This window comes from Suricata suricatta, chromosome 4 (assembly GCF_006229205.1).
Source record: "Suricata suricatta isolate VVHF042 chromosome 4, meerkat_22Aug2017_6uvM2_HiC, whole genome shotgun sequence".
NCBI lineage: Eukaryota > Metazoa > Chordata > Mammalia > Carnivora > Herpestidae > Suricata > Suricata suricatta.
In genome coordinates, this window is record NC_043703.1 from 140,291,744 (window position 1) to 140,316,806 (window position 25,063).

Here is a 25,063-nt window from a genome sequence, read left to right on the forward strand (position 1 = left end):
GCCCCATGTGGATCTCTATCCCACCAACTGTGAGATCATGACCTGGCTCAGTCGGTTAAGCATCTGATTTTGGCTCAGGTCATGATCTCATGGTTAGTGAGGTCAAGTCCTAAGTTGGGTTGTGCACTGACAGTGCAGCGCCTGCTTGGGATTTACTTTCTCTTTCCCTCCCTCTGCCCCTGTCCCATTTGCTCTCACTCTCTCAAAATAAACAGATAAACTTAAATAAAGTTAAATTTTTAAAACAAACCACAATATTTGCTGAAATCAGAACTTTTTTGTATTTTGGCATTTTACAAATGGGCTATTCATTATAAACTTTTTATGTATATAGTCCTAAATATGTACAGAGGGATATCCAAATCAGTCGATGTTTAATCTCAGTAGGTATCAGGGAAATACAAATACAATTTAATAAAGAGATACTATTTCATACCCATCATTTGCCAAAAAGTTAAAAATTTTGACAATATCTTATATTTGTAAGGATGAAGGAAAATGCAAATTGTTAAGCATTGCTGATGTTGGAGAAATATAATTTAAACCAAAGCCTCCATTTCAGAAATCCCTCTCTTCAAAGGTAGAAGAGAAAGAAAAAAACATTTTTTTCGTGAGTAAGCATTGAGCCAGAATGTGAGGCACATTGTAGGCAATCTGCTAAAAGAGTGCAAAGATCTAACGAGAGCTCACTCTTATATAGCCAAGAAGACACAACCCATTACGTACAGGTTTAAGATGAATTGTAAGTAGAACTCAAGTATGAGGATTTGATAGCAACATTTCTCTCACGTAGTTTATCCTAACTCACTTGGTAATTGGGGTGACCATATGTATTTCTTAATTGGCAAAAATAAACATGTATCTCTATAAAGGAGATAATTTTGCAACTTGGAGATAGGTGGCCAGCTAGTTAGTGCTCCTGTCTTCCCAAGACACTGGCAGAAAGAAGGTGCTCTCTCCTTTGGTGCAAATAACATTTCAAAGAGGTCCTTAAGATAGTCCTGGGTTGCTGGTTAGAAGCTTGCTTATTTATTTATTTGTTTGTTCATTTACATAGCTATTTGCTTTTTTTTTTTTTTTTAAGTAAGTTCTACATCCAACATAGACCTTGGACTCATGACCCCAAGATCAAGAGTCTCATGATCTACTGACTGAGCCCCAGCTGGGGTGGGGATGAGGGGGGCTGGGGTTTATTTAGCTTTTAAAACAATTTACATATATGTATATTTCAAAGGGATAAAGAAAGAATTTACAATTACAATCCTTCTAGAGAAAGTGCTCTAAGAAAATTGTGTGCGGTAGCTCTTCCATATTTGATTTTATGTGATTAATTTATTTTTAAAGTTTATTTATTTATTTTGAGGGAGAGCATGCAAATGTGGGGAAGGGTCAGAGAGAGGGAAGAGAGAATCCCAAACAGGGCCCACACTAACAGTGTGGAGCCTGATGCAGGGTTCTAACTCACACCCTGTGACATCACTACCTGAGCAAAAAGCAAGAGTTGGATGCTTAACTGACTGAGCCACCCAGGTGCTGCATCTTCCATGTTATGTTATGTTATGTTATAAGTAGGCTCCATGCCCAACGTGGGGCTCCAACTCATGACCCCGAGATCAAGAGTCACATGTTCCACTGACTGAGCCAGCCAAGTTCCCCTTTCTTCCTTATTTTTAAAAGGGAGAGTTAAAGCTCTCATTTTTTAATGCTCTTACACTGATGGGTAAATGGATCTGGCCACTTTAGTGGGCAATTTGCAATGTTCTGGTAGAGTTGAAGACCTGCATACTCTATGATCCAGTACTTTTATTTCTAGTTAAATCCCAGAGAAAGTCTTAATACATGTTTATAAGAGACTTGTAACATTGCGTGTTAACAGTGAAACAGTGGAAACAACCAAATGTCTGTGAAGAGAATGAATAGGTAAATTTTGGTATATTCATACAGTACTAAAAACAGCATTGAAAGTGAGTGAATTAGAACTATAAAATCAACATGACTAACTTAATAATGTTGAGTGACTAAATCAAAGTACAAAAGAACATGCACAATATAGTTATATAATATTTTAAAACATGCAGAATGATACATGTCATAACATGCAGAGCAGTGCATAATTTTATAGGTATATATAATATACATAATTTTACATAATATATATAGGTATATATAATATATATAGGTAATAGACATTATATATAGGTATATATAATATACATAATTTTATAGGTATATATAATATTATATATATTAGTAAAAGTATAATGCAATGAAAAACACCAAAATCAGAAAGTGGTTACCTCTAAGGAGGGAAATATATCATGGGATCAGCAATGTTTTCTACTGTGTTTGTAATATTTTGTTTCTTATTAAAGGAAGATCTTGAGTAAATAAGAATGTTAAAATTTAATTTATTTGGACAGTGGATACATGGGTGTTTGTTTTATTATTATCTAGATTCTTTTGTAATGCTTAAATATATTATGATCAAAAGCTTAAAAAAAAGAGAGCCAGAGAAATATGGGGCAGAGAAATGGGTGGTAGGTGAGGTGAAATCAATCTGCTTATTTTATATATTTGCATGCAAATGGTAATGACCTAGTAAAAAGGGACCACGTTAGTGCAGGAGACTGGGACAGTTAGAAAAGAGCAGTGTCCTTGAGAAGAAAAACAATGGTACCCAGTGCAAAAGTAATGTGTTTGGCTTTTGATAGGAGTAAGGACAATTTGTTGACTCAGGAGAGAAAGCAGACTAAATGATAGGAAGGGGAAGGAATTCTTTTCTGAATTTAGGGTGACTAATGTCCAAGTTTGCCTGAGAGTAAGAGGTTTCCCAAGATGCAGGACTTTCTTTGCTAAAGCTGGGAATGTCCGGGGTAAACCAGAATGGTTGACCATCTTCTGATTTTCTTTGACAAAATGAAAAGCATGATATCTGCTGGGAGTTAGAGGGGGATGAGAGTTCAAGGTAAAATGGGAAGCTCTATAGAGTGATAATCTTGAGGCTGGGGAGAACAAATTCTCTTGGTTAATGTAATAAAATTTTGAGCTTTCCTAAGAGTCTGCTGAAGTTTATGCGTATAATTTCAAAGTTCATTTGGTTGTTTCTTTGTTATCTCATTCAACTGTACAGGTGAAGATCCTGTGTCAAGTGGAAAAATGGTTTTAACTATGATTTGACTGTGATGGAGGAGGAGAGGAACAAGACTGAGGGCATAGGCAAAGAAATGGTTATAGTGAGGGATCATCAGGGCTCAGGCTGGGTTAAGAGCTGAAGAAGAAAGGAGCGGAAGGATAGTGGGAAAGTCACTTCACATCTGTGGGGAGTGAACAGATTTCTAGAAGTGAACTGGAAAGATAGGATGTGAGGAGAATGGGATGCTTGAAATTGAGATTTTTAATAAATTTTTTTTTTTTTTTTGATAGAGAGTATGAGCAGGGGAGGGGCAGAGCGAGAGGGAGACCCAGAATCTGAAGCAGACTCCAGGCTCTGAGCTGTCAGCACAGAGCTCGAAGCAGGGCTCAAACTCGTGAACTACAAGATCATGACCTGAGCCAAAGTTGGTTGCTTAACCAACTGGGCCACCCAGGCACCCCAAAATTGAGATTTAAAAAAATTTATTTTATTTTAGTTTTTACTTAGAATTTGTCTTTAAATGTTTATTTCTGAGAGAAAGAAAGAGGGAGAGAGCCAGCGAGCAAGAGCACAAGCACAGATGGGGGAAGGTCAGAGAGACAGGGAGACCAAGAGTCCCAAACAGGCTTCTCACTGATATTGCAGAGCCTGATGTAGGCTTAAACTTAGAAACTATGAGATCATGACCTGAGCTGAACACTTAAAGCTGAATACAAGAGTTGAACACTTGGAATCACTGAGCCACCCAGGTGACCCAAAATTGAGATTTTTGACATGGCATAGTCAATGTGATCAGTGGTGTAGGGGCTGAAGTGGATAGGAGGAAAGGTATTGGGTGTGGGAGCGACCACTGCATGGATGTGATTTTAGTGATTAAAGCAAGTTTGGCACTCTGAAAACTATCACTTGGGTATTTTTTTTTTTATTTGTCAACAGTCTTTCTTGTTTTATTTTGTTTAGACAATGCCTCAAATTGTCGATTGAATAGTTCTGGAACCAAGATGGTTATAAATAAGTAAATGGATAAAAGCAAATATTGTTTAATTAGTACAGGACCTTATCTATACCTTGCTTAGTAGTTGGTTAACTTTCAAATATAAAGATCCAAGCTAATGATCCCACTGCCCATTAAGCTATTTTAGTCCTAAATAGGTTCAATGAGGGCTTTGTGTCATGTATCGTTATATATAGTACATTTCTCTGCTGACTCCAGTTTCCCTCTTTCTCTTTTTATAGGACCGCAGCTGAATGCTCAGCTAGAAGGTTGGCTCTCACAAGTACAGTCTACAAAAAGACCTGCTAGAGCCATTATTGCACCGTAAGTTTTAAGGTTCTTTACCTTAAAGACATCTTTACATGTTTCATGTATTAATTATTAATATAGAATGAGTATCTACAAATTGAACTAAATTTTAAAAAATAATAAAATAAATGCTATGTTGAGCTCAAGAAATTATATTTCGTTATTTTCATCATTCCTTTGGCTTCCACTTTAACTCAAAGATAAAGGAACTAGCTATTTTCTCAGGTGCAATAATGTTAAAGTTTATTTTTGTAATAAAACTGACTTTTAAAGCAGAGGGTTATATGCAGTACATAAACTTGGTGATTTCAGATTGAAGTAAATGAGTAAGTTTTGTTTTAAATATTTAAAAGATCTACTTTAATTCAGCCAACTTTTTCCTTATAATGAAAAAGGTGCGTTAAACGTAATACCGTGCAATACGGAGTAGCAAGCAGATATTTGGGGGTGGGAGGGAGCGTTTTTTTTTTTAATTGAAGAAAATCTGCGACTATTTTGTCTTTGAATCTTAGTAGACTTTTTAGAACTACAAACTAACAAATATATAGTTAACAGAGTGTCTGTATGTGATAGGTATTCAGTTCATTTTGATTTGGTTTCCAGTGCTAACTTTCAAAACAAATGTTTTTAAGCACATGTTGACTGTTGCCTGAGAAGAGTAAAGGTTAGTGTTTGTTCCATTTCTTTCACAGCAGTATCTTTTCTGCAATTTCTGTTGCATTAGGTTTGGTGCCCCAATAAATTAAAAAATACTGAAAATGATAGTAGCATATACTTATTAAACAATATGAGAAATAAGTAAATACACATAACAAGCCTACAATAATGTCTGGTACATATAATAAGTATTCCATAAATACTAGATATTTAATGTGCCAAACATTTTATTAAATGCTTTATTTGTATAATCTAACTTGATCTCATTTAATAGATATAGGAGGCTGACTGTTCCACGTATAAGGAATGTGACATACAAGTTACTTAATCTCTTGTGTCTTTGTCTCATTGGTAAAATTGAAATATTAATGGTACCTCCATAGGGTTTTTTCATGATTAAATTAATCTTTATAAACTTTTAGCAGAATAAATTAAACTAATAACTTAAATATGTACCTGGCTAAGTCCAGGTGTTCTTTTTTAATTTTAATTTTATTTTATTTTAATTTTTTTGTGTCTTTATTTTGAGAGAGAGAGAGAGAGAGACAGACAGACAGACAGACAGAGAGTGAGCTGGGAAGGGGCAGAGAGAGGGGAAGACCCAGAATATGAAGCAGGCTCCAGGCTCTGAGCTGTCAGCACAGAGCCCGATGCGGGGCTTGAACCCATGAACGGTGAGATCATGACCTGAGCTGAAGTTGGATGCCTAACTGACTGAGCCATCCAGGTGCCCGACAGGTGTTCTTTGTGCTGCTTTTTGTTTTATTAAGATTTTTGGAGGGGTTTTATCTTATACTTTTGTTTGGGACATATTCCTCTGTTACCTCAGTTTGCTTGACTCTCTGTGTTTGTTTCTGTGTATGAGGTGCAATACCTCCTTTTCCTGGTCTTGAAAGAGTGGCCTTGTCTAAGAAATGAACCTTATCTTTCAAGTTTGCCCTAGCTCTTGGTCGTCTCTGAAGCCTTTGTGAATGTCTAAGCAGCCTGATTTATTCTTGATAAGTTCCAATTGTGAAGAATATGCCAAGACTTGTCAGAGTTCTGAAGGATCGCTCACTTAGCCCCTAGTTTCAGTCTAATTAGAAGCCAGACCCTTCTAATTAGAAGGCAGCAGCTTTTAAAGTATGCCTACACAGCCCTGTGAGACTGTAAACCCGGTTGGCCTCCAGACCAGGCGACCTAAAGTCAAGTCTTCAGATGAGTGTATACACTTCTTTCTGGGAGGTACTGGCAAACGGTAGTAAGGCTTAAGGAGAGTGTACCGATGGTGTCCCTTGGCTTGCTTACCCTGAAAGCACCTCCATGGCCTCTAGGTGTGGCACACGTGAATCCCGTCCCTCAGGCTGAAGCTCCTGGGACAAGTGAGTAGGCTTGTTTCACAGAAAGACCAGGATGTGTTTCAAACTGCTGTCTTTGGGGTGCGCTGCAGGTGATAGCCTGCCAAGAACTGTCTTTCCAATTGTGATAGACCCATTGGACCCAGAAACACAAGCCACCCTGACCTCAAGAGCCGGGTGATAAAGGAGTGTCCACTGTGTAGACTGCGTGTGCCTCCGGCTTTAGCGAGGCCACGGGAGAGTGCACACATCAGCTTTTCACAGGGCCACAGGGAAGCACAGTGTGGGGCTGCCCGGCTAGTGCTGTCAAGGTGGAGGGAGAACACAAAAACGGCCTTGTGCCTCTGTCCTTGGAGAGAGATCCAGCAGGCTCCTACCCCTCTACTAGACACTTTAAGATTAGCCAGCGAATTTCCTTCACATACAGTCTAGGCACTTTGCAAATTGCTGGTTTTGTGCCAGTTTCTAGGGCTACTGAGTCTGCATGTGAGCCCATAAGAGAAGTATCTAAGTTTCCTACAATCCTTCGAGTCTCCTGGATATGAGCCCTGTTGGTTTTCAAAGCCATATGTTTTGGGGATTTGTCTCACTGTTAAGACTTCCCAAGGATTGGGGTACCCAGTGTGGGGCACAAATTCTTCAGTCCTCAGGGAGAAACTCTGGATTTGTGAGATTCCTCCCGGTTGTGGGTCTCCATGCTAGGGGTGGGGTTTTGATGAGACAGTCCACTCTCTCCTTCCCATCTTAATGTGGCCCTTTTACCATTTGTTGGGAAGGAGCTATTCAGGTAATGTTCAGATCTTTTTCTGAAGAAATTGTTGCATATATAGCTGTAGATTTGGTGTGTCCATGGGAAGTGAGTTCAGGATCTTCCTGTGCTGCTGTCTAGGACTACCCCTTTGTTATATTATGAGTAAACTCAAATTGCTACTTTCATGGTGCTTACATTTGAGTTCTTGGGAAAAGCAGACAGTAAACAAATAGTTAACATGCGTACATCAGAGATATTGTGGGTTTGGTTCCAGACCACTGCAATGATTATTGAATATCACAATAAAATTAGTCCAATGAATTTGTTTCCCAGTGTATATAAAAAGTTACATTTACACTGTATTCTATTGAGTGTACAATAGCATTATGTCTAAGAAAACAGTGTACATACTTCAATTAGAAAATACTACTAGGGGCACCTGGATGTCTCAGTTAAGCATCCGACTCTTGATTTCAGCTCAGGTCATGGTATCGCAGTTCATGAGTTCGAGCCTCACATTGGGCTCTGCACTTGCAGTGCAGAGTCTGCTTGGGATTCTCTCTCCCTCTCTCTGCCCCTCCCTCTCCCTCCCCCTCCCTCTCTTTCTCTCTCAAAAGAAATAAAATGTTAATCATTCAGTGAGTTATGATTACTGGTCACAGATAGCCATAAAATAACAACAAAAAGCTTCGATTGCAAGAATTACCAAAACATGACACAGAGGAATAAAGTGAGCAAATGTTGTTGGAAAAAATGATGCCGATGAACTTCCTTTATGCAGGGTTGCCACAAACTTCACCGTTTGTCAGAAAAAACAACCCAAAAAACTAAAAAGACAAAAACGGAATCTGTGAAGCTCAAAAGCACAATAAAATGCCTGTATATTCTGTATCAGGTGCTAGCGGGTACTAAGAATAATAAAGCTGATCAGAGGATCAAGAGTGTGATAGTATGAGTACAGAGGTGCTAGTTTATGTAGGATAGTAAGAAAAGGTCTCCCTGGTAAGGTAACACTTGAGCCTAAGTAATGCCAGAGAGAAGTTGTGCAGATATCCTGGGAAAGGGTTTTCTGGTTGAGGAACCGTGAGTACAAAGGCTCTGGAGCAGGATATGCTTAGTATATTTTGAGAAAAGCAAGGAGGACAGAGTAGTGGGAGTAGCATATGCAAGGGGAAGAGTCATGGATGAGACAGGCAGCAGGAGCTAGATCACAAGGAGGCTTTGTAGGCTATTATGAGAACGTTGTGTTTGCCACCCAGGTGCCCCAAGAAGAAATTAGGTTGATATTGATAAGGGGCAAACAGAAGTGTAGGTTGGAAGCAGATTTTAGTCTAGGATTGTATTTTGACCATGTTAATGTTGAGATACCTGTTAGGTATCTGTGAGTGGAGATTTCATATGGGCAGCTACATATATGAATCTGAATCTGGAGTACAGAGAAGAAGGGCCAAGTCTGTGTTGATACATATATCACACTTAAAATCTGAACAGCCTGTGGTTGCCTAGTGAGTAAAATTAGAGAAGAAGGTCAAAGACTTAAGCCCTTATGCAAGCTAATTTCATTTAGAGATCAGGATGAAGATGAGCATTTGCAAAGAAGATACTGAAGGAAGACCAATGGGAAAGGAGGAAAACCAGGGGCAAGTGGTGTCTGTAGGAGGCCAAATGGATGAAAAACATGTCAGGGAGGAGAAAATGATGAGCTGTGTCAGATTCTGTGCCTATAGGTCAAATAAGATGAGGACTAAGAGTTGATAACTAGATTTGGCAATATGAAGATCACTGGTGGCCTTGACACATACAATTTCTGTGGAGTGGTAGGGATGAAAGCACAGTCACATGGGGTTCAAGAAAGAATTTGAGAGGGAAATGAAGTGAGGATAGTTTTGTTTTTTTCTTTAAACAGGCTTTTCTATGAATCAAGGAAATGGGAGAATGGGAATATGTTGTTGGGTGAGAATTTTATTTAATATGGGGGATATTAAGGTGTTTATGATATAGATGAAATGATCTAGTAGAGAAAGAAAAATTGGTGCTGGGGGGGAAGTTTGCCTCATCCTTGATTGGGCAAGACTGGATTAATAATCATGCTTTATAGTAACTCATGACATAGATTCTCTTGTCATTCTCGTTACTTTGCTGGTATTTGAGTATTGTATGCTACCTTCCTAGTTAAAACTTGTTCCAAACGGTGCTAAGTGAACATATAATTAAGTTGAGGTTAGTTATAAAAATGTAGCTAGACTTGTTTCGTTTTATAGTTAGCTTTATGTTGATATTGGCAGTAGCATGGGAAATGAAATATTTGAGTCTAAGTTACAAATATGTTGATGTGGAAAAGATTTCCAGGTTACCTTAGGTTTTAAAATGGATATTTGAAAGTAGTTTTGGCTTTGGTGTGGATGTTTCTGTTATATAGTAGTAGTTTTTGTTATGCAGATATAATGCAATTTCCATTTTGTTAACATGAAAACTTTAAATATAGTCAAGTTTATCTTAATATATGGCTTCCAGAGGTAATTATTTTCCTTTCCAGAAGTTTTTTTTTTATAAGTTTATTTATATACTTTTGAGAGAGATAAAGAGTGCAAGTGGGCAGAGAGAGGAGAGTGAGAGTCCCAAGGGCAGAGAGAGGAGAGTGAGAGTCCCAAGCAGGCTCCACATGGCCAGAGCATAGCCCAATGTGAGGCTCGATCTCGTGAACTCTGAGATCATGACCTGCGCAGAAATCGAAAGTTGGATGCTTAACCAACTGAACCATCTAGGTGCCACAGAAGGTTTTGTTTTGTTTTAGGTAGGAAAATAACAACAAATATTTTGTTGTTATATAGTTACAAAATCATCTTTGGTAAGAACATGCTTATCTAGTAATTAGAAAACTTAAAAGTTTTTAGATCTCTACTTTTATTTAAAACAAGTCTATTAAAAAATTCTTTTTTTCCTTACGATTTTATTTTTAAGTAATCTCTACACTCAAATAGGGCTCGAACTTACAACCCTGAGATCAAGAGTTGCATCCTCTACCGACTGAGCCAGCCAGATGTCCCTAAAAAGTTCTTTAACTTTTATAAAATTTAGCTCTCTGGGGCCAGCTTTTCTTAGATTTTGCCCTCATAGGCATAAATTGTGTAAGGGAAGCCTTAAAAACAAACAAACAAACAAACAAACAAAACCCAACTCAGAACCTGGTTAGCACACTTTTAAAAGCGCTTAAACTGATTGCTCATTTGTATACTGATGTAGATTAAATAGAATGATACTATTGAAGAGTAAATATTTACTTATAAATCAATTGTTGATCAATCATAGTGATTTTAATATATATGACATATAAACAGGCACAGTTGGGGGATTCAAAAGAATTTAATTTGATTTAAAAATATCCTTGGTTGAATTTAAGACTACCTTACTTATCTTGAGGTACAGGAAACAGTGTGGCTCAGGGATATAGACTGAAATGATCTCATGGACTAGGAGGAGTTCCATAAGCCTTCCTACCGTGACTGCCAGATGCTTTGATGCCAGAATTGTTGTTTATCTTGTAATATGCAGGGATATCTCAGGAACTCTTAGTATGGAACTGTACAGATATGCATCACTTAAGAAACCCCTTACTGAATAGAAAAATATAATCAGATAATTGGGGAGGTCAGTTACACAAGTAAGGGAGCTTACTTACACAATTAAGCAGATATTGTAGACACTGAAGCGCTCTTCATGTGTTTAAACTAGAGTTTGATTTGTTAGTAGTTAACCTGGTAGAAGTAGTAGGGAATAAAGGATACTTTGACTTTTCATTGTGCACCCTTTTTTATTGTTTGACTTTTTAATACTGTGTGCATGTATTACTTTTAATAGAAGAGCGAGTTTAAACTTTTTTTAAACCTGAGAAACATTTATATACAAGACCTATTTATATATAGTGAAGCGTGCCTGTTGAGCTCTACCAGTGTATATCATGGGACAATGTATATTCATAAATCATGCAGTTCATTTAAGTTACTGGAGATGTGCAACTTGTTTATTTCTAGTCTTTGTTTATTTTAAGCAGTAGGTTATTCATAGCAGTTTCTCAGGTCCTGTATATTTTAGCAGTTAAACAATCTAGATATGAAACATTGTGGTCAGTTTATTCTCATTTGACTTGGATTATACTTCAACACCGTTCTGTAGTTCATAGTATTGTTTACTTAATACTTGTAAGATTCCATTTTGCAAAAATAAAATATTCTGAATAATGACTTTCTGACCTGGACATTTTTTGAGATATAATCATCTAATTAAAAGTAGTTTTAAGTGTTTATTTCTTTTTGAGAGAGAGAAAAAGAGAGAGCAGTGTGCATGCACAAGTGGGAGAGGACCAGAGAGAGGTAGAGACAGAATCCCAACCAGGACTCAAACTCATGATCCATGAGATCATGACCTGAGCTGAAATCAAGAGTCAGATGCTTAACTGACTGAGCCACACAGGTGCCCCTCATCTGATGTTTTTTTTTATGAAGCAAGAATCTTGAGGACCTTTGAGCAATGCCTATGAATAAAAGAATAAAAGATGAGGTGCCGAGAAGTAAAATAGAGAGTAGTTATGGGAGGCTGCTGCTTCTGGAAACTGTTTAGAGCCAGTTGTTCAGGTTAATCCCATATGCTCACAAGTGCTTTTTAAATTTAGTTTCTAGCTTTCTAGATCATAGCTCTAGGAGATCTTGTTGACTTTTTTTTTATTGCTGCAGGAGATCATGTTATCTGGTTCAATATTCTCATTCCATCTGGTCCAGTCTTTTTAGTTTGCATTTTTGCTGCTATTAAGTAGAACTAGACTATCAGAACCTGATTTTTTGTTGAATCCAAGTGTTTTGTTTTTTCCCCTCCATATCCTCTTTGATGAAAAGCCTCTCAAAGTATGTGATAGGCTCTTGGCATTCACACTTGCTGCTATTCACCTATAACCTTGAAAGTCTCAGAATGAATTAGTGAAAGTCCATGTCCTGTAGTAATTGGCAATTTTCCTCACATAGGAATTTAAATTCTACCCACGCTGCAAGGTTGCTGTGTGTGAAACTGTCACTTAACCAGTGAACGACCATGGACAGTAGCCTTGCATTCTCATTTGATTGCAGCTCTGTGGGGGACACAGACATTCTGGAAGGTCAGGAGGTGGACTGGTGATGTGAAGGGTCTGCGTGTAGGAACAGGGACAGGAGCAGAAGTACTCTGTGTTATAAGAAGGATCAGTTTTTAGAGGCATGGTTTTAGTCTAATGAGAAATGATGGGTATTAAAGTATAAATTTGTGTTTGCCTTCTTCAGGTTACAGTGGGAACCAGAGTGACCTGGAAAAGCGAGCAGGGATGACTTTGCATTAAGGTTTTAAGAGCCTGTGAAAGACTGATTGGGACATACTTTTACAATGTAAATTCAAGTATCTGTAGAGCTCACATTTTGTTTTTGTTTTTAATTTTGAATGTTTGTGTATTTTTGAGAGTACAAGCCGGGGAGGGGCCCTGAGGGAGGGAGACAAAGAATCTGAAGTGGGCTCCAGGCTCTGAGCTGTCAACACAGAGCCCAACATGGGGCTTGAACCCAGGAACTATGAGACCATGACCTGAGCCAAAGTTGAATGATTGACTAAGCTACCCAGGCGCCCCTATAGAGCTCACATTTTCATTGCTCTAAGAGAAAACCTTGGTTGTTCCCTTAGTGAAGCCTCTTTTATTGTGAATGATGCCTTAAAGAAACTTTGTTTCCATATGTATGTGGAATCATGGATTCTATTAGCAAAAGAAAGGTGTCAGAGCAGAGAATCAGTAGTGAGATTTGATGATTGTTACCATGGCTCTTTTCCTTACCATGTGTCTGGTCCAGGATAAAGGAAAGTACTAGAAATTCTTTTCTTTGGTTATGATCTTGGTCCTTTTATGAAGTAGAGTTTTTCTTTATGTGGGTTAGGAGGGATGATACACTTACAATTAAAAAAAAATACTCTGCAGTGTATTCTCCATTCAAGTTAAGACTCTTCCTCTCTTTTTACAACTGTTTTGTCCTCTAGCAGACTTTTAAGCCCTCAACTTGAAAATCTGAAACTATGAAATCCAAGTTCTACTACAAAGCATACTTACCTCAGTTAATCATGTTTTCAAAATCACCCACCTTCCCTACAGTCTTACAGGATATATGGTATTCTTCTGGTTTTTAGGGTGGTTGATTTTTCCTACACCATGGAAACATTCCCTTCTTCCTTAACATATGTAAGTTCTCAGATGGTGGTTAAGAATGGGTTCTGGAGCTCTACTGCCTACCTTTAAGTCCTGATGTGTGACCTTGAACAACTTTCTTAACCTTTCTGCTTTAATTTAACCAGTAAAAGAAAAACAACAATTCCTGTCCCATAGGGTTGGTGTGGATTAAATGAATTACTGCCATGACTTACATGCATGTGACACATTGTAAGCTTTGAGTAAATATTATTATCATTATTATAATTATTCTCTTCCATCTCCTCTTCCTCATTCCCCTGTACTTCCTTGGTCACTAAGATATGTCACTTTTTCTTTTTATACTGTAGATCATTCATGTCTCATTTCCCACTGGCACTGAGACCTTTCTAGACTGTGACATTACTACCTCAGGCCAAATTTTCAAGTGAGAGTCATTTAACATTTCTTGCCTCTGATCTCCTATTTTTTAGTACTAGACTACTAACAGTTTTGTATTGTCACTGCACACAGCAGGTTTTCAGTAACTTGTTTTATCAAGCTCGGACTCCTCTGTCTGTCTGTGGCTTAAAACTACTTCTTCTTCCACCCAGGCCAGTCTCATATTTTCTCACCTACATCATACACTTGGGGCACTGGCTCATGTTCCTCCTTCACCTTTTATGCTCTTCCTTTGTGCCTTTACTTTTCTACTCTTATTATTATTTCTATTTTACCTATACTTCAAGAATCCAGTGTATCTAAGATAACTTTCTGGCTTTTAAGAACTGTGCTTAGCTAGGAACAGGATTGATAGAACTGGCAGAGACTCACACTGGAAAGACTGAGAAACTAGAGGAAGGAATGAAGGTCAGAGCCTTTAAATTGAAGGATGGCAAATAGGAATTAAAGTCTGAAAAGCAGTTCTAAGATGGATTAATTTAAGGATTGGGATGTGGAGGGATTGGGATATCAGTGACAATTGAGAGCAATGCAGTATTGAAAAGAGGAGATATTCTGGTTTGAGACAGATCAAGACAGATTCTGATGGATCAAATGGCTTTTAAGGTCCACAAGGCTAGGCAAAATAGCATATTTCTGAATTGACAAAGGGGAGCCAGTAATGTTAAGATCAGGAACAGCTGTTAGGAATCTGAAGTAGTCTGTATTGAGTGTTGGGCATTGGAAGATTGGGGACATAATTGGAAAAAATTGAATCTCTCGTTAGCCTAGAATATCAAGATCAGCAAAACTGAATGTGCTGAGCCATAGAACAACTTACATTTCTTCTGGCTAAGATTAGAACCGGGTTGTGAGAATATTGCTATACTGAAGCAACTTGATAGGCTCTCTTGCCAGAGTTATATGGATAGAGTGACTACCATTAAACCAACTAATGAAACCTTCAGTGACTTCAGTGTGCTTAGTGTAGGTCCCATATTACTTAACTCCTGATTAAGCACACTATCTTATATTGCTGTGATTGACTTATGTGACTCTCTTTTTCTTCATTCATATCTTAAGCTAGATCAGGGTGATGACCCTTTTAAAACAGAGCTCTATTGTGGCAGGATTAACATACAGCTGCATATATTTAAAGTATACAATTGGATACATTTGAAATATATATACAGCTGTGAAACCATCACAATTAAGATAATTAACATATTCATTATCCTCAAGTTTCCTTGTGCCCTTTTGTAATTCATCCCGGCTGTACCTCTCTGTCTCTCCTTTCCACCCACATCCATTGACTTACTCTTTGTTGAAACAGATTAGTTTTTATTTTTTAGAGTAATTATACAGTATGAACTCTTTTTGTTGGCTTCTTTCAGCATATTTCTTTTTTTTTCACCATCTTCACAAGTATAATTATTTCCAAGTGTATCAGTAGTTCATTCCTTTGTGTTGCTGACGAGTATTCCACTATATGACTATGCCTCCATTTTTTTTGGTTTCTTTTTTTTTTATTTTTTTTAATGTTTACTTTTTTTGAGAGAGAGAAAGAGAGAATGCGAGCAGGGGAGGGTCAGAGAGAGAGGGAGACACAGAATCTGAAGCAGGCTCCAATCTCTGAGCTGTCAGTACAGAACCCGAAGCAGGGCTTGAACCCACAGACCATGAGATCATAACCTGAGCTGGAATTGGACACTTAACTGACTGAGCCACCCATGAGCCCCAAAGTTTTAAAATCTTTTTTTTTTTAAATGTTTATTTTTGAGAGAAAGAGACAGAGCATGACATGAAGAGAGGCAGAGGGAGAGAGAGGGAGAGACAGAATCTGAAGTGAAGCAACCTTCAGGCTCCAAGCTGTCAGCACAGAGCCTGACGCCGGGCTTGAACCCATGAATTGTGAGATCATGACCTGGACTGAAGTTGAAAGCTTAACCGACTGAGCTACCCAGGCACCCCTTCATTGTTCCACTGTTGTCAGTTGCAACCATTGCTTAGCTGTGGACATAAGAATTCGGCAAAAATCAATGAAACCATTCTGTGACAATTATGTGGAATTTGCAATGAAGAGAATTACGTATTTTTCACTATTTGTAAATTATGTGGTACCTATCTTTTTATCTCAGAAAAGTTTATGTTAAGCTTAAGTACATGTGCATATATATATTTTTTTTTTCTGCAGAGACAGTTGTTAAATATTTACCAGCGTACCATTGGCCACATACTAGTAAGTAGGCATTAAGGAAGTGTGTCTAAACTCAGGTAACTTGAATGAGTTGAGAAAGAAAAATGAGATCAGGAAACAAAATCATTCCATAGGTAATAAGAGAAGCAAATCTAATTCTGAGACCAAGAGATGAAAGGGAAGAGCAGTAGGGAGAAAAAAACAAAGGCACATTACACAGAAGGCCAAGTCAATTCTCTTATTGCAAAAGACACAGAAGAAGGGAGTTATTTTCTTCCAGGAGTTTTATGGTTTCAGGTCTCACAGTTAGGTCTTCATTCAACTTTGAATTTACTTTTGGGCACAGTGTGAAAAAGTCATCCAGGTTCATTCTTTTTGCATATAGCTGTCCAGTTTGTTCAAGAGACTTTTTCCCCCTTGTAAATTGCTGCCTCCATTGTTGTAGATTAATTGACCATACAAGTAGGCTTATTTCCAGGCTTTCTGTTCTATTCTATTGATCTGTTTTTGTGCCAATACCATACTGTTTCATTTACTACAGCTTTGTGATATATTTTGAAATCTGAGATTGTCATACCTTCAACTTTGCTCCTTTTTCTCAAGATTGCTATAGCTATTCAGGGTCTTTTGTGGCACTATACAAATTTTAGTATTATTTGTTCTAGTTCTGAGGAAAAATGCTCTTGGTATTTTGATAGAGATTGCATTGACTGTAGAAACATTTTTCTAGATATTTCTTTAGGCAAGGGAAACAAAAGCAAAAATAGACCATTGGGACTACACCAAAACAAAAACTTTTGCACAGCAGAAGAAAAGACAAAAGTCAGCCTACTGAATGAGAGAAGATATTTGGAAATGATATATCTGATAAAAAGTTAATACCCAAAATATATAAAGAACTTCCACAACTCAGGGGCTCCTGAGTGGCTTTGTTGGTTAAGCGTCTAACTTGGGCTCAGGTCATGATCTCCATGGTTCATGAGTTTGAGCCCTGCATCAGGCTCTGTGCTTACAGTTCCGAGCCTGGAACCTGTTTCTGATTCTGTGTCTTCCTCTCTCTCTGTCCCTCCCTGACTTGCACTGGGTCTCTCTCTGTTTCTCAAAAATAAATAAATGTTACAAAAAATTAAAAGAAAAGAACTTATACAACTCAGTACCAAAATCATCATTATCATCATCATCATCATCATCATCATCATCATCATATGATTAAAAATAGGCAGAGGACCTGAGTACACATTCTTCCAAAGAAGACATAAAGATTGCCAATAAACACATAGAAAAGTGCTTAATGCCACCAGTCATCATGGAAATGCAAATCAAAACCACATTGAAAAATCACCTTACATATGTCAGAACGGCTAGAATCAAAAAGCCAAGAAATAACAAGTGTTGGTGAGGATGTGGAGAACAAAGAAGCCTCTTGCATTGTTGGTGGGCATGCAAATTGATACAGCCACATTGGAAAACAGTGTGGAGGTCTTAAAAAAAAAAATTAAAAGAATTACCACATGATCCAGTAATTCCACTACTTGGTATTGACTCAAAGAAAATGAAAACACATATTTGAAAAGAAACATGAACCCCTGTGTTCACTGCAGCACTTTTTACAACAGCCAAGATATGGAAACAACCCAAGTGTCCATCAATAGATGGATGGATAAAGAAGATGTAAGATACACACACGCAGACACACACAACACAGGACTATTACTCAACCATGAAAAAGAATAAGATTTTGGTATTTGCAACAGCATGGATGGACTTAGAGGGTAATACGAAGTGAAATAAATCAGAAAGAGAAAGACAAATATTTTACTCCAATATAAAATTTAAAATTAAAATGAACAAATAAAGGAATAAAGAGACAAAAAAACCCAGTCTATTAAATACAGAGAACAAATTGGTGGTTGCGAGAGGGGAGGTCTGAGGGGCAATGGGTGAAATAGATAAAAAGGGATTAAGAGTATATACTTCTTTAAAAAAATTTTTTTAAATGTTTTTTTAAAATTTATTTTTGAGAGACAGAGAGAGACAGTATGAGCAGGGGAGGGGCAGAGAGAGAGGGAGATACAGAATCTGAAGCAGGCTCCAGGCTCTGAGCTAGCTGTCAGCACAGAGCCTGATGTGGGGCTCGAACTCACGAACCATGAGATCATGACCTGAGCCGAAGCCAGATGCTTAACTGACTGAGCCACTCAGGCACCCCAACAGTATATACTTCTTTATGAGCACAGAGAAATGAATAGAATTGTTGAGTCATGTATTATATATCTGAAGTTAATATGCCACTGTGTGTTATAAGAGACTCTTAACTACAGAGAACAAACTGAAGTTGCTAGAGGGGTTGTGGGTGGGGGATGGGATAAATGGGTGATGGACATTAAGGAGGGCACTTGTGATGAGCACTGGGTGTTGTATGTAAGTGATGAATCACTGAATTATACTCCTGAAACCAATATTACACTATATGCTAACTAACTAGAATTTAAATAAAAATTCGAAAAGATAGTTTAAAAAATAAAAAAATTAAAAAGAGATGAGCTTTATTGTAGGATATTTGATTTGGTCTGATTTGACTTGCTCTTGGTCTTACCATTATGTAATTGTCTGCTAATGACATTGAAGAGGAATGTTAAAAACTCTATTAGTATTACATTAGCAACTTCAAGTAAGCTTTGGATATCTAAATTTAATTGTCCTTTAGACCAAAAATGTTACAAAATACTTTTTAAAATTTAAAATTGGGACATAAAGCAATTATGTGTTCTCTGTTGTCTTCTAGAGTTTGCATCATTAGCTCATTGCTTTTATCTATACACTTAATTCTGTTATGTTTACCATAGTTTTATTTCTTTCAAAAAGTTTTTTTCTTTTCAGAATATCTTGATTTTGAATCTGATGCTTAAGTTTAAAAAATATTTTGTTTTGCAGCCATGCAGGGTACACGTACTGTGGGTCTTGTGCTGCTCATGCTTACAAACAAGTGGACCCATCCATTACGTAAGTAACGCACAGTTTTGTTTAGTGGGAGAGGGTTGGGAATTATATCATAGCTGCTCTGTCACAGAAGTAGTTTGCTTCTGGGTGCTTGTTGTCATATACTTGATTTCATTAGGGATTTGAATTTTTATCTAATACCTTTTATAGGTTATGAGAAGCTTTCATAATGTTTTTCATTGAACATTTTGTTTTGACTTTTCCTTTTGTTGGTAAATGTGTAGCTCTGGAGCTGTTAGAAGGTTAAATGTTTTGGTTTTTAAAGCTTTCTTTGAAAACTCAGGAGATAAAGCATCTTTAAGAAGAATGCTGAGTGCTTTGTTCTATGTTAATCATTTTGTGATTTAAAATTATTTATTGTACTTGTGGTTAATGAAAGAAAATAATATTTCATTGACAAGATGGAGTAGCTGAATTATTTTAGAATCTGACAGTGAACTTAATATGTGTTTGAAACATGTTAGCTCTTAGTAACTCAGTAAGAGCTTTGAAATCAGCTTTAAATTTTTTTCTGGCAAACTGAGACTTAAAAAGTAATACAGTATGCTCTAAAATAAGAAATTTGTGAACTTTGGAAAGCTTCTGCTAGAAACAGCCACCCAAATTGCTTAATTTGCTGACTAGCTTTTTCTTTAAGTAGTTACTTCACAAACGCGAACCGGTATCAGGCCCCAGTCTGTATGCTAGTTGTACATAATCCCCGCAAATAGGTCAAGTCCGTTCTCGTGCTCCTGTCACATGCTGGCTGCTAGGTCCCAGTGGTGCTGGTGGAGGTGGAGCCTCATCTTTCCAAGGAAGTACCTTACAGCAGCCGTGAGTTTATGAGTTCTCACCCCGCAGCCTGCTCCTTTGCCTTTGAGCAATTTGTTCAAAAGAGATGCTCTTTTTTGTTTTTATGTGGTATGCTCTGCACATTGTATCATGTGTTTGTTGGAACTTCTTTTAGTAAGTTTTTCATAATAAATAAAATGATAATGTTGCCAAATTGATGAAATTTTGGTTAGCTCTTTCTCATTTATGTTTTGAGGAGTGTCTTTAATAAAATATTTAATACAACTTTAATATACAATTTTAACTAATGTATTTCATGTGTAAGAGCAAAAATAGATTGGAAAGACTTTCAGAAGTTTCATTCATTTGATCCTGGGTCTGTAAGTCAGTGATAATCAAACTTAGTTTATAGAGTAGCCTTTCCCAAACCTTTTCCTATTTGATAATGTTAGTTGCCAGAAGAGTAGTCTTGAATTAAATTTGACTTAGGAATATGTAGAGAGATATAGAACTTATATTGGTAGAAGCAGAAAGCATGTATTAAATAAGTAGATAGAAAGTGAGAATGGAAGAAAAAGAGAAAAAGGAAGAAAGCTAAGGACTAAGATGATGATGATAAAGCTGGTGAGAGTAAAGAGAGGCGAGTGATGCATGATAATGTGATCAGCCTAGTTTTGTAATTAGTATGTAATAATTGAATGTTGAATAACTAAATCTGGAGTCCTAATATTAAAAATAGTTGACAGTCATACCGGTATTCTCTTGAAAGTGACTGTCCTTGAGATTGGCAATGTTTCATAGTCCTGTGAGAAAACAGAGAAAGAATATCCTTCTGGGAAGTATGAGAAGTATAGAGAGGAAGTAACAGTCCAAGAGAGATTATATTCTTTTTTTTTTTAACCTTTAAAATTTTATTTATCTCAACCTCACACATAAAATTCCTTTTCAATGATTTCCTTTTACGAACCTTCTACAACTTTCCTTTCCCTTAAACTTTGTTCCAAAGCCATTTCTTTCCAAACAACCAATCTCATTTAGGACAAAAATTACTTTCTTTTACCGTCAACAAAAATGCAGTTTCATTTCTTATATCTTTCTTACATATCCTCAATTGCCTGCCTATAGGGTCGCTTTTCTTATTTTTCCATCAGTCTGAATCTTTAGTCTCCAATTGAGGACTTAGTAACTAACTGAAAGATGTTTATACCAGAACTTTTCTTAGATGGTATTTAGGATGGTATGTACAAAGCAGGTTTTTAACAGTTTCAAATATCCCCAGTTGTTTTGCCACAAGACAAAAGCCCAAGCATCTACGGACCTCATCCTATACCAATACACCAATCACTAGTTGTGGTTTGTGCTTTAGTTTTTTTCTTGTTAGACGGCCAATGAATTCAATCTTAACTTATCAAGTAAAATCTTAACGTTTTAAGTTACCAAGAACCTTTAAAACTATTTTAACAATTACCCATGAAAACTATAGAACAGACCAAATTAACTATTACTTAACAGGAACTTATTTGAACTGTATTAAACCCAGGTACAAGCAAGCCAACAGATTTCAAACACTGAATGAGCCATGTGAGACACTTTATTCCCTAATTAATTTTGACCTGGAAATTTGATGCAAAAAAACCTGACTTCTGTGGTCTTTTGTTTCCTCTCACCTAAGGTGGAGGGAGGGGAACCTGTTGCCTCATGCAATTTATGCAGATTGGCCTCTCCCCACCCAGTGGATGTGGGCTAAAGAGAGATTAAATTCTATACCACTAGCTTCCATTCCTACCTTCCACACTAATCCATTCCCGGCATGTCAACCAGGATCATCTTTTGTACTATCTAGCACTTTGATTGGCTCTTTTACCTTTGCATCATTTCATTAACATCTTCCATGGAACGTTAAGATATTTGGGTTTTTTAATGTTTATTAATTTTTGAGAGAGAGAGAGGGAATGCAAATAGGGGAGGGGCAGAGAGTGAGGGAGATAGAATCCAAAGCAGGCTTCAGCTCTAAGCTGTCAGCACAGAGCCCAACATGGGGCTCGGATTCAAAACCAGTGAGATTATGACCTGAGCCAAAGTTGGTCGCTTAACTGACTGAGCTACCCAAGCACCCCTAAGAGATATTTGTTAATTGAGTTATGTAGATGTTTTGAATGTTGACATTTCATCAGAAAGTGCCAAAAAATCACTTTTATTAATATCACCATGAATTTTGTCAAAAGTATCTTTAATTATTGAGAAGCTGTTAATTTCACAGTGTCTTCACAGAAGTCTGATTTTCACTGAAATACTTCAGTTATATCTTGGGTAATGTTTTCTTTGAAGTGGCAGGCCCACTTTGTTCATTTTCTAGAACATTTCTGCCAAGTACCTAAATTGGAATAGCCATAATTTGTGTGCAGTCATTTTTTGAAGTAAAATTGTGTCCCATGAAAAAAAGATCTAGTTTAGATCATACTCAGAATCATACACATGCTTTCCCTAAGACATAATTCTATATATAGCAAAAGTGCTTTATGCATTTCAATCACCACAGATTTAAACATTTTGTCATACAGAATATTTTTATAAAATTTTGCTCTAAGTTCAAGATTTAAGGAAAGTAAGTGATACTGGCCTTAAACAAACAACCTTGGTGTGGGTGAAGGTAACGAATGTATGACGAGTAGTGAGTAGTGCGTTTGGATTCTGTTATCTTGATCACAGTTCTGATGTGCCAGCTGTTTACCCAGCCTCATCTCTGTACCATAAGTGCAGATGGCAACGTAGTGGAAAGGGCAAATTTCTCATTATTACTAAGATAGTATTGATTTTTGTGGACTTTTTGGCAGGGTTTTGAAAGACCTACAGTTCACAATTCTAGAAGTGCTGTGATACCAGGGTGATTGGATTTGGTTATGGGAAAGGTATTGGGGAAGGCGTTTCTGAGGAAATGATTTTGAAGTCAAACAAAAGGAACAGTAGCATGTGTGAAGGCTTTCATCTAGGCAGAGTAGTTCCGGTCATCCAAGAAATGCGAGACCAGAATCACAGACTATTGTGATCAGGGGGTGGGAGTGGCGAAAGTACTGCAAGACGGGCCCAGTTCATTTGAGACTTTAGAACCCATTTTAAGGATTTTAGGTTTTATCTTCTGATTATATGAAAATTCACTGAAAGACTTAAAATTTTTTTAACATTTATTTATTTTTGAGAGAGAAGGAAGGAGAGAGATAATGAGAAAACGAGCAGGGGAGGGGCAGAAAGATAGACACAGAATCTGAAGCTGACTCCAGGCTCTGAGCTGTCAGGACAGAGCCCTACTCCGGGCTTGAAACTACGAACTGTGAGATCATGACCTGAGCCGAAGTTGGACGCTTAACCAATGAGCCACCCAGGTGCCCCAAGACTTTTTAAGCAAGGGAGTGATGGGATCTGATTTATGTTGCAGAGGAGTAAAGGAATTTAAAAAAGCATACATTTAAGTAAGTTCTTTCCCATAATTATCATTGCAGAGTCTTTTCCTATTACTAAAACTTTAATTAAAAGCCTGAAATTCAGGATGTACTTAGATAGTAATTTTTGATTTATATCTTTCAGAAAGCTTTTCAGGATAGGAAAAGATAGCCAAAGAAATCTTCTTTGGGGCCACATGTCATTTAATTCTTTAGTTAAAATATCTCCACTTGCCGGGAAACATCTTTAAAAAATTACTTGTATTCCATTTTTTAGATTAAGTAGTTGAATATTTATGAGGGGAGATACTCAGATAACATATATTAGATGCACAGATTATACTTCTCATAGTAAGTAATTCCACAAATGTGAATTCTCTGGAGGTATTATACATGAACTACATTTCTTTTTTTCTTTTTAAGTTTTATTTATTTATTTTGAAAGGGAGAGAGTGTGAGCAGGGGAGAGGCAGAGACAAATAAAGAGAGGGAGAATCCCAACAGGCCCCTCTGTCAGTGCAGAGCTTGATGAGGTGCTCCATCCCATGAACCCTGACATCATGACCTGAGCCTAAACCAAGAGTCTGCTTAATTGCAGGAACTTTGCAATTAATTGAAGGAAGGGAAAGTGACATTGTTTCCAATGTTTATATTACTTATTTCTCTTCAAAATACTCCTGTGGCCTTGGTGTTTATGGATCTAGCAATCTAGCAAAAAGAAAGTGCAGTGTTTTTTATTTATATTATTAATTTGGTTAACATATAGCCAACAAAGAGACCCATGTTGAGATTACCACTAATATGTACTTTTTTCCTTTCTTTTCTTTGTCATGTAGGCTTTTAAAAAATTTTTGGGTTCATCAATTATAAGGGTTTTATATTGATGTGACCTTAAACTCCTTTTTTTCTGTGTTGCGTATGAGTGAGTTTCTGCCAAACTAGAAAGAATCTGTTGGGTCCACAACTGGCTAATTCAGATGAGTGGGAATTCTTTTCCCTATAGGTCTTAATAATTCATCCAGGTTTGGTCTGGCAGATAAGGCGAACAAGGTAAATAGTCAGATATTGGATGTGGGGCATTTAGATAAGCTGATCTCTAAAGTTTATTTCTGGAGTAATGCTGCTATTTTGGTCACTGTTAGAACCTTGTTATACTACCTAGAAATCTATCTCTGTCTTGAGTTTAAATTGATATTTTAAAAATCTCATATTTTAATTACATATGATGAATTTCTTAGAAGTGTTCTGATTTTAAATATTTTATTCCTCTGTCTCTTCATGGAAATGCTTTCTTCAATCATAAAAATGCCTTCTTTTTCATACTTGATTCTTGTTTCATTTAATAACTGTCCTTAGGCTAGTCACCTAAACACTCAGAGTTACCATTATCTATTTCCCACATTAGACTTTAATTTTAAAAAATGTGATTATATTTATGTACTGTTAAGATTAGAGAACATAGCGTTATCTCTTTTTCATTTAGGATCGTTAATTTCGTTTGGTGTGTGTATGTGTGTGTGTATGTGTGTGTAAATGGTTGTTTACTTGCTCATAGAGGTGATGACAAGAAGTGAGTATTAACAGTGCAAGCAGAGGAGGACGAAAGAAGATTATGTTTTTTGACTAGACATGGCCTGTGGATCAAATCTTAGGTTTGTTGTATATGACATCTTAAGGAAGTTTCGGGACTCTAAACTGAGAATTGCTGTTAACTTTATCCACATCTTTCTTACTGGCCCCTTCCCTGGCCATAGCGTATAACAAATGGGTAGCAGACAGTAGGTTAATTTTCTTAGCTGTAATTGAATTTTAGAAAATAAGTATTTTGCTGAAGCACATTCCTTGA

General features: G+C 37.1%; 1 protein-coding gene across 1 annotated transcript in view; it reads left to right on the plus strand.

Moving 5' to 3' along the window:
* MEMO1 (mediator of cell motility 1) overlaps positions 1-25,063 on the plus strand; it is a 68,748-nt gene that overhangs the window by 2,077 nt on the left and 41,608 nt on the right. Inside the window, exons 2-3 of the mRNA XM_029937998.1 lie at positions 4,370-4,451; positions 18,944-19,012. Coding sequence (XP_029793858.1) covers positions 4,370-4,451; positions 18,944-19,012 — 151 coding nt within the window. The remainder of the gene's footprint in view (positions 1-4,369; positions 4,452-18,943; positions 19,013-25,063) is intronic.